The 10,957-nt window shown below is 35.4% G+C and overlaps 1 protein-coding gene across 3 annotated transcripts; it reads left to right on the plus strand.

Annotated features, from left to right (window-relative positions):
* Positions 1-391: 391 nt before the first annotated feature.
* Positions 392-10,636, plus strand: LOC147397993 (sugar transport protein MST8-like). 3 transcript variants are annotated; one of them, XM_086447089.1, is made up of 6 exons: positions 392-703; positions 1,334-1,422; positions 1,513-1,680; positions 4,940-5,259; positions 8,397-8,900; positions 9,942-10,636. In XM_086447089.1, exons 3-6 carry the CDS (start codon positions 1,560-1,562, stop codon positions 10,383-10,385), a joined length of 1,389 nt encoding a protein of 462 aa, XP_086303215.1. In that variant the 5' UTR covers positions 392-703; positions 1,334-1,422; positions 1,513-1,559; the 3' UTR covers positions 10,386-10,636. The 3 variants fall into 3 exon arrangements, with proteins under 3 accessions (XP_086303215.1, XP_086303216.1, XP_086303214.1); XM_086447090.1 differs by lacking the exon at positions 1,334-1,422; XM_086447088.1 differs by lacking the exon at positions 392-703 and having other exon boundaries at positions 749-1,422.
* The last annotated feature ends 321 nt before the right edge of the window (positions 10,637-10,957 follow it).

Here is a 10,957-nt window from a genome sequence, read left to right on the forward strand (position 1 = left end):
TACCCTTTCAATTTCAAAGTTTTTTCTTAATAATACCCCTCCAATTTATCAAATTTCCTATTTTACCCCAGACCTCTGGCTTGTCAATACTGCTGATAAAGTTGACATATCACGAGTTATGCATTGTGTTGCCCGTGTCGTATACAACCAGGATGCACGTGCAGGGCTTAATGAAGATGTTAAGAGTCTCATTATTAATAGGGAACAGCCGAAATATACAATTATTTGGAGGGTGTATCATTGAATGAAGACAAAATTGAGGAGTATGTCAGGAAAAAGTCATAATTAGAAGCGTGGGGATATCGGAAATTGCCAAATATTTGGATGCGTCAAACTCTCTGTCTCGTATAAAAGCGGGTTCCGTTACCGCAAAAAAATATTGATTGAATCGTGCTGGGGTGATACAGGATTTATTGTGCACATCCCACGTCAGACTTATTTTTCAAATTGATTTGTACTCTGTTTGGAAGAGCCGTGAGCCGGCTAAATTCATCCGATACGCTCGGTTTTTTTAAACTGTTTGGAATGGATTGGATCTGTTTTTAATTGCCGTCAAAACCAGCCGATTCTATCGACTACCATCACTTCACGGAGGCTTCGCAAAATCAACCGTTCCGCATAAACAGAGTGAATAACTTGGCGTCATCTCTCTCTCTCTCTTTCTGATCTAATAATCAATAATTCATCTCTGCAACTCACACAGGTAAGCAAAATTTTTTTTTTTTTCTTTCAATTTTCGTGTTTTAAGCAATCCATTGTCATCTTCTTCAAGAGCTCAATCGAAAATTTTCAGAGATTCTATAAATAAAAGAGGAAAAAAAAAAAAAAAGAGAAAAGAAAAAGAAGAGTAAGGCAGAAATTTACATCGATTCATCAATCGATTTCAATGCTCACTCACCTACAAACCTTCGGTCTCAACACCATTGTCATCTTCTCCAATAGTTCAATCGAACCCAAACTCACCCTTATTCTCTTCGTCCCAACACCTTCATCTCCCTCATTCACTCATATTCACCATTAAGGCACAAACATCCTTGTCTTCTCACCCATCACTCACAAACCTTCATCACAGCCATCTATTAATGGCCAACTCTCTCAACACCTTCTTCACTCACGACTCACCCATGGAACCCACCTTCATCGCATTCAACTTGCGTTTGGGCTCTTGACAGCACCCACAGAACTCACCCACACACTTCTTTAAATCAATCGAACTTGAGACCCTAAAGACAACAATGTTCTCCCACACCTCTTTGTAGTTTTCAATAGTGTTCCATTCGATGTGGATTCTGACGCCGCCCCTCTCTATCTCTCTCTCTCTCTCTCATAAAAGAAAGCTACGGTTCCTTTACCTCAAAGTTGATTTTGGTATTTTTAACTCTTAAGGGGAGCAAGTCGGATTGATTTATTGTTTAAAATCAGGTATGTTTCGTCTATAAGGAATTTGATTTCATTCGATGTGTATTCTGATGCTATGTGCTCTAAAAAGTAACGGTTGAACTACTACATTAGGTTTTCTTTCTATCTTCTGCAACCGCAATTGAAGGGAAGGAATAGCAATGTCGGGTAGAGCTTTGAGCAGTGAAGGAAATCTCAAGGGGAAGATTTCGTCCTTCTTCTTTTCTTGCTTTGTTGCTTCTTGGGGTGGCTTTATCTTCGGTTTTGATCTTGCTATTGCTGGTAAGTACACTAAGAGTCATAGTAGAAATCTAAGCATGATTTTTATATATACTAGGGAATGCCCGTCCCTACACTCCTTACACATGTAAGGAGATCATCCTCTCCAAAAATCAGCTCATTTTGAAATTTCTAACCCTAGTTTACAAATTGAAGAATCGTGGACCGTCCAATTTTTGTAAATCACTTTTGATGGGGTTAGAAGTTTTGGAATAGGCTGATTTTTGGTGAGGATGATCTCCTCATCATAGAGATCATCGTCACAACAAATCAGCTCATTCCAAATCTTCTAACCCATGTTCTGAAAAATGTTTGGCACAATGTTTGGCAAACTTTAGGGCTGTTGAACTGCTCCCATATGTATATGGGTAGCGTTCAATGGCAAACTTTTTGACAAAACATTTTTCAAAACATGAGTTAGAAGTTTTGGAATGGGCTGATTTTTGGTGAGGATGATCTCTACGGTGAGGAGATCATCATCACCAAAAATCAGCCCATTCCAAAACTTCTAACCCCATCAAAAACAGTTTATAAAAAATGGACGGTCCACGATTTTTCAACTTGTAAACATGGGTTAGAAGTTTTGGAATGGGCTGATTTTTGGTGAGGAGAGGGGCTGATTTTTGGTGAGGATGATCTCCTCACCATAGAGATCATCCTCACCAAAAATCAGCCCATTCCAAAACCTCTAACCCATGTTTTGAAAAATGTTTTGCCAAAAAGTTGGCCCTTGAACGCCACCCTATATATATATGTATGGAGGCGGTTTATGGGACATATATAAAAACATATGTAAAAATAATGGTTTTTCAAAATATGGGTTAGAGGTTTTGGATTGGGCTGATTTTTTGCGAGGATGGTCACTATGATGAGAAGATCATCCTCACAAAAAATCAGGTCAATTTGAAATTTCTAAATCCATCAAAAGTGATTTACAAATTATTGGTAAAAATTGGCAAAATATCAACAGTCCACATTCTAAATCACTTTTAATGGGGTTAGAAGTTTCAGATTGGACTGATTTTTTCTTCAGATGATCTTCCCATCGTAAAGATCATCCTCACAAAAAATCAGCTCAATCCGAAACTTCTAACCCATATTTTTAATTTTACATTGTTTTTACATATGTTTTTTCATATGTCCCTTGATCCGTTCCCTATATATATTTGTCAGTCCAATCATATTTTTTATCAAAATATGATTTTGTAAGAATACTTGGGATAAATTGAGACCACAAAATTGCAATCTTTATCAAGATTATCAGATTAATGTGTTTGCATCAAATTAATTTATGCATGTGTTCCTAGAGTGTTTAATATCTCGAAAATGTTAAAAATAATAATTAAATCAATATAATATTAAATCCAATTAATTAAATTTTTATATTTATTTAATAGTAAAATATTCAATATAAATCTACGATAACTAATTTTCATATTTTCTAATAGGTATCTAAATTTTAGGAAGGGGATCTAAGAATGAATCTGGGAAGTTTAAGTTAAAATTCAATCTCGTTAATTGGTTAACATTAAAAAAAATCGAAATAACTAAAATTGGTCCTTAAGTAAGGACGGTTTTAACGGTTCACCATTGGTTTTAAAAAAACTGACACTTCTCAAAATAATTATGGTTCTTTGAGAATCAAATCGATAAAATTCAAAATCCCAACTCGATCACCTGGTTGAACCGTCGGTTCGATAATTCAAATTTTAAAACAATGGTTTGCATCAGTTGGAACTTTGTAATAAGTAGGGGGTGGTTTCAAGCATTTTTTTAAAAATAAAACAATTACTTTTTTCCACATTTAAAAAAAAAAAAATCATTTCTAACTAATTAATTTTTTTCCACATTTTTAACAAAAATTGAATTTTTAAAACAATGATCTCATGATCACGTTTAAACGTGATTAAATTTTTTTTACAAATAAAACAATGAATTTTCTCTACATTTTTTTAAAATATAATTAGTTTCTTTCCATATTTTTAACACAAAATAAAATTCAAAAGCAATGATCTCATGATCATAATCATCCTATTTATCAGATGGGTTCCAAACTTTTTTTTTTTTTTCAAATCATTTAGAATTTTTTTTTGGTTCATCATGAATTGTAGAGATTCTTGGAACATAAATTTCTTAATAGTTGGTCAAAAAATTATGATGGAATGAATGACCATGATATGTTCTCTTTGGAGATCATGATAGAAATATATCACCTTCTGACACCCCATCACATGCCATGCATGCTATATATAAAAGAAAATCTCAGAAGAAGCACTATTACAAAAGAAACGAAAAAATACGCTAATCTTAATTTTTATTTCTGATAAAGAATTCCAATATATTTCATCATCACATTACATTTGAAATAAAATGGAAATGCCTTCATTTGTTCTTTGTTGGAGAAAGTCAATCCATAGTTGAGGCTAATCTTTTGAGAAGGTGCCACGTGATTAGCCACAAATAGCCATCTATGGTAAAACAATAGTAAAAATTTAGGGTGAAATATGGAAATCAAAAGGAAAGTAATGCCTTAACCACTTAGACCTGCAAATCAGTGATCAAGTCCCATAAATCTTCAAAAATACTTGCAAATCTTTGTAAATGAAACATAGATCGATCTCTCATGCCACAATCCTCTCCAAATCATATTTTCACCGCCTTCTAGACATCACTATTTGTGATCTACAACAAAGAACCAAAATACAATCAGAATTATAGTATTTTTTGAATCTAAAGTGTCTAAAAAACACACAAATGCATTAAATGTTAAAGAAATTTGTTTTACCAACAAAAATAAGCCGACCAATCATCTTAGAAATTCTCTATGTAGCCCTCTTCTCCAACAAAGTAATATGACTTACCACTTTGACAAACCTAAATTTTTCAAGAGAGAGAGAGAGAGAGAGAGTATAGATAGTAGGTATTTTAAAGAGGTTTTGGTGGTTTCTAGATAGTTGGGTTGGTTATTAGTGGGGTATGCTCCTACCCTTGCATGTCCTCAACCCTATCTCTGCATTGTTCCAGATTTTTTTCATAGAGAGAGAGAGAGAGAGAGAGAGAGGAGAGTGGGTAGTTTCAATTTACAAATAATTGAGTTGGTTTATGGTGGTGGTTTCAAGTAGGTTTTTTTTTTGTGTGTGTGTGTGTGTGTTAGTGAGAGTGGTCCCAACCATATATATATATATATATATATATATATATATATATATATATTATTGTTTTGATCTCTGAGTCTAAGATGAAATTTGATGATTGTTTGTAGGTGGAGTTTCAACTAATATTCATTTCATGAAGAAGTTCTTCCCTTCTGTTTACAAGATTGTGATAGGTGACGAGTCTATTAATCCGTACTGTACATTCCGCCATCTTCATCTCCGTCATGTTATATTTCCGTACTTTGCGACTCTATTGGTTTCACCCTTTGCTTCGACAATCCGAAGGAGACTCGGACGAAGGATATCAGTGCTCGTTGCTGGTCTCATCTTTTTTACAGGGGCATCGATCAGTGCTTCTGCCATGAGTTTTAGTACGTTGGTCGGCGGTCGTATTTTGCTTGGTGTTGGTTTTGGATTTATAGATCAGGTAACTAACTAACTCAGGGGTGGAACTACATATAGAAAAGAGTGGGGGTGGGGGGTAAAAATTTCAAATTTTTTTTTCTAAATATATAACTCAAGCTGAATTACATGTGGAGTGGGTGGTGTGTGATGGACCAAGTCAATTCATGTTGACTTTGTTAAAGGATGTCTCACGAGCATAGATGAGTCACAACCTTAAACAACAAATTATTAACACTTATAATTAAGAAGTAGAAAGCATTCGTAGTGTGTTTGGTATCTTGAAAGTTTTTTATTAGTCATTAGGTACAAGTTAATGAAATTAGAATGAATTAAGAGTAAACAAGATATAATTATGATTCATTATTATTGTAATTTATCATTATATTGGAAATTATCTCACATTTTGAGATTCTAACACAAAATCATGGGGATTTGTGTTGGGATTTTGGGGTGTGACAAGTGATAACGTGGTATTAGAGCATCAATATGTGATCTATGATGTAGGGTAGATCACACAAACTTAGAATATATGTTAAAAATCAGATACTAAGGTGAAATCCCAAGAACTAAGAGTTATGAAGAATTCCATGTCGAGCAAAACAAACTAGAAACTTCAATATAGGTTTGAGATTATACTAAAATTAAGAACCAATATTGGGTTCTTATGCTCTAAAAAACTAGGACTACTTAAGCAACTTAAACAATGGTCAAACTAATTTGACTCAATAATGTTGTTGATTTTTTTCTTCAACGCATCTTAACTCGATTATAGGCATTGAGATTAAGTGTCGGCAAGCCTATTTACATCAGTCTAGATGGGACATAGAGATAATGCTAAGTGTACTGACACACTACTAGAAAAGTAACCTAGGATATGAGTTTACATGATTTGATGATCATATATGAATTGTCGTAGAAAACATCTTTTGGGGAGAAATTTCGATAGAGTCTAATCAGATTGTTTTATTGAAAACAAGATAATTACATAAATGAAAATCTTTTATAAGAGTAGTATTGCCCGGGAATGCTAGGAAAGGGCGATTGCTTCGGCGGTTGTGGTCACAACCACAATTGAACCAACAGGGTCGCCGAGCATTGAGCTGATATAGTTTGTGCAAGCCTGATGAGGTGGGGTTGAGTAGGTTGGCTCGTAAAATGACATGGCAAGAGTACTGAGAGAGGTTGGCCACCCCCGTTGCGATAGCTATCCACACCCAAGTGCCACTAGAGCAAGAGGTTACTAGCAAACTCCGTGAGTCCATAGTCATAGAGCTGGAGGATGGTGAAAGAGTGTGTTGCAAGAAAACCTATATTGATGGACATATTAATAGGAGAGGCAGGGTCTTATAGATCAATAATTAAGTTTACAAGTAGTTAGTATCAGAACATTCTTCTTAATAGACCAGCGTTTCCTGTTAAGGTGTAAGTTACAATATGCAAGGAGGAGGTCATTGGTAGGCCTTAGGAACTTGTTATGGAGCTCGAAGGAGATGAAAGTGTTGGAGATAACTTGGAGTTAGTGGAATATGGAAAAGTTGTCTAATGCGTCCTATTGTTCCTATACTAGAGAACTTGTAGTTTTTATAATGAACAAATGGATAGTTAAGAAACAAACATGTTAATCTTGTACAAAGCACAATATACATATTAATGAAAATGGATTTTTTTTTGATAACGGAGGGTATTCGGGCCAGCTTGCGCGCACCTGACTAATCTCTACACCCCGCACCCAAGCTATGGCTAGTGCCTGCTTGGTCCAAGCCAGTGCGTGGGCACCACGAATGAGACCAATTAGGGAGCAAACCTAATGATACCCAAGTCTACCAAAATGGATATTTTGGCTTGTAAGTAATTTGTAATAGTAGTAAAGTACAATTATGTAAAGAGAGTTGAATTTTAGTTAGTAAACTTGTGTTAATTCAACAATGAGGATCATTTTAAATTTCGTGGAAGAAATTTCTTTAAGGAGGGGAGGTAGTAACAACTTGAAAAGTTAGTATGAATCTCGAGGACGTAGGTTTGCATTTTTAAAATATTAATATTTTTGGAAATCCATTTTTACGTATAGATTTAGAAGCATCGAAATATCAAGTTTACATTTTAAGCAAGGTCAAATCTGAGTTTGATTGAAAAACGTATTTGAAATTGCAAAAAGTGAGTTTGATAAAGTAAGTTTTAGGAAGATCAGATGTCACGACTAGATAGAACTTGAAAAACTATTAAAGTTCGATTGTAAGATTGCAAAAATCAGAGATGAGTCGAAGCCGATCGATAGAATTGAAAATAAACAGGAATGCAAGTTGACTCAAGGCATGACTCACCTGCTAAGGACGAGTCACAACCTTAAATGAACAAATTATTGGCACCTAGACAGCAACATGTATAGGTAACAGGTCACCGAATGGACCCATTCGGTATTTTCACTTTTTAAGTGTGGTGTATTTTGCAGACATGTGGGATGGAAATGAGCATGAGTTGTATATATCCGTTTTTTGTATATGTTAAAAAAACATGTTTAGTACAGCAAATAAATGTGTTTGGTTTGTGGAATTGTACTCTTTACATTTCGACATTTGAAATTCAATTATCTGAAGTTCAACTTTTGAGCAACTTCAGTCCAGTGTTCAGATGCCTGTGAGAATTCCCCTGGAGTTCAATAGAACTTCAACTCCTGTACCTCGTCAATCTAGACTGCTTGTACTGGATGTTGTAGATTTTTCAGTAGGCTTTGTAGCCTGCCTAGATTGAGTGGTGCAGATCCATGGGACACTAAGCATGATTTCTCAATTTATTATTTGGAGAATAAAATATGTTTTGGCAGAGGTCAGGTTCAGGTTCCTATCAATATATCTAGATCATTGTCATGATCATCATAATCATCAACATCAAGATCATCATCATCGTTGTTTGTTTTCTTCTATTGGGTTCTAGGATGAGCTCTCTTTAATAAGAAGTTATGACTCACACCTCACAGGAAGTGTTATAACTCCTTAAAAATGATATTTATGAAGAGTTGAAATACTTACAACTTTCTGAATCAATTATGTGTTATGAGATTGTCTTGTTTCAGTTTTGATCTTAGTTGAACAATTTTTTTGGGGGTTTGTTTCTGAAGAGTACTATGTACCCCTCTAACCCTCTGAAATGTCCCCATATTAGTGTCGTGATGCGTTCAACATCTTCTTCCAATTAATGTTCTCGCTTGGCGTTTTCGCTGCCAATCTTGTAACCTTTGGGACAGACAAGATCAATGCTGATTGGGGTTGGCGATTGAGTTTGGCTCTTGCTGCTATTCCTGGTGGACTAATCATCATCGGATCTTGTATTCTATCGGACACCCTGGGTTCCACCATTGAGCGTAATAACAGTGAAGTGCCAGAGATGGAGTACCCATGGACTACAATCCTTCAGACAAAGTACAAACCCCATTTATTTTTTGTCACATTTATTCCTTGTCTGCAGGCCTTCGCTGGTGCCAATGCCTTAGTGTTCTTCTGTCCAATTCTACTTAAGATTATTGGTTTGGGAAACAGTACTCCTCTTTTTACCTCTATCATTAGTTTTGTTAATGTCCTTGCGACCGTGGTATCAGTGCGCCTCATTAATAACAAGGGGAGGAGGTGGCTTCTCATTGAAGGTGGCATCCAAATGTTAATTTTTCAGGTAATACTTATTGACTTTTTTTTTTTAAAATATTTGTTTGAAGAAGAAAGAAAAAAAAAACGGGCACCTAAGATTTCAAAGTTATTGACTAGTGGCACATTTTTAAAATATTTATCAAAAAGAGCATATACCCATTTTAATCTTTACCTAAACATGTATCACTAATGTCATTTTACTGCATTTACCTTTATACCTTAGTCCTGTAGAAGTAAAGTGATGAAAGTGAACATGCAATGGTTAACTTCTTGGTAAAAATCATTGAGTACCAAAATGGGTATATTCCCTTTTTGATTAATATTTTAAAAATATTTAAGGTGGTAATTTCTGCGAAACCTCGACCTTTTTGGTAAAACACTTAACGTTTTTTATGAAATATATTTCAAAAATTACTGAATCAACCATTTTTTTAAATATTTATGAAAATGATTTTATACATATATATATATATATGGATTAGGATCCGTATACACATAAAGCTAATCATAAAGCTACAACGTGTTTTGTCTTATATGGGCAAAAATGTTTGGAATGGGCTGATTTTTTGTGAGGATGATCTCTATGGTGAGGAGATCAACCTTGCCAAAAATCAGCCCATTATGAAACTTCTAGCCTCATGTTTATAAGTTGAAAATTTTTAGACCGTCCAATTTTTGTAAATCACTTTTGATGGGGTTAGCAGTTTTGGAATGGAATGATTTTTTACAAGGATGATCCCCTCACCACAGAGATCATCCTCACAAAAAATCAGCCTATTCCGAACCTTTTTAACCATATAAGACAAAAACGTTGTAGCTTTATGTGTCTACGGAACCCCACCCTATATATATATATATATATCCGACATTGTAGTTATGCTTTTTCCCCAAAACTACTTTGTATTGTAAAGTCACTTTTGTTATTTACATGTTTCACTTCCTTCAAGCCGAAATTGAACTAGAGCATAAAGATAAATTCATCAAATTGTCTACACGATTACTGTACATTAGTTATATAAGAAAATTTTTTATGAGATGGGGTGTTATGCGTTATTATTGTATGCAGTTGTTCCTTGGAATTCTAATCCCGGTTAAGTTTTGGCTTGACGGTGTGGAGACAATTGGCAGTGGGTATGCCTTTGGGGTGGTTGTGTGCATCTGCGGCTATGTAACTGGCTTTGCATGGTCATGGGGTCCATTGGGGTGGTTGGTTCCTAGTGACATATGCCCTCCTGAAATCCACTCAATGGCGCGGAAAATAAGTGTTTGTTTCTTTCTGATCTATTCTGCTGGCTCTGCTCAAATATTCATGATTTTCCTGTGTGAAATGACTTTCAGTTTCTTCGTTCTCCACGCTGCCTTGTTGTCTTATATTAGTTATTTCGCCTGGCGTAATTTGCCTGAAACAAAGGATGTGTCGATTGAAGAGATGTGGGTTTTGTTGAAAAGAAGCAAGCATTTTGGCATGTACATTCCTGATGATCTTGTGATTGAGATGGGTCCCTACTAGTTTGAAATTTGTATCCTATAAATACAATTTGGGAGGCTAACTTATGGATGGATTTAGAATTTTTTTCCATTTCTTGTTTTAAATTTAGTTCTTGTATTATGATTAGTACTGATGTTTCAAAGGAAAAACAGGACCAAGTTGCATTTCTCTCCGGAGCTAACTCTAGTGTTCCATCTAAATTGTGTATCCTTTTCTTTGTAATTCGGAGTGTCAATGGAGGAACGGCGATCAATCCGATGGGAAATTAATTCGATCTGAACTTTGATTGGATGTGTTATTTTAATCTTTGGATCTGATCCAATAAATGTGTTGCTCTGGTTCAAAACCAAATCAAAACATCAATTTTTTCGGATTATTAGTCTTAATTTTTATTTTATTTTTATGATGGGGTGTCCGAGCTTACATCCAATTAACGGGGCCCAAAGAGCCAGGGTCGGAGCCAAGGCTTATGGGTCCCTCCCCCAGGCACATGTACTGCCCACACATCACACACACCGGATAAGTGAGGGTGCGCCCTCGCAGGTGGCCCTGAGGAAATAGTGCTCATACTAGGGTCAATTATTAGTCTTAAT

The sequence above is a fragment of the Akebia trifoliata genome, chromosome 7 (assembly GCF_017979445.1).
Source record: "Akebia trifoliata isolate Shusen 1 chromosome 7, ASM1797944v1, whole genome shotgun sequence".
NCBI classification, from domain to species: Eukaryota; Viridiplantae; Streptophyta; class Magnoliopsida; order Ranunculales; family Lardizabalaceae; genus Akebia; species Akebia trifoliata.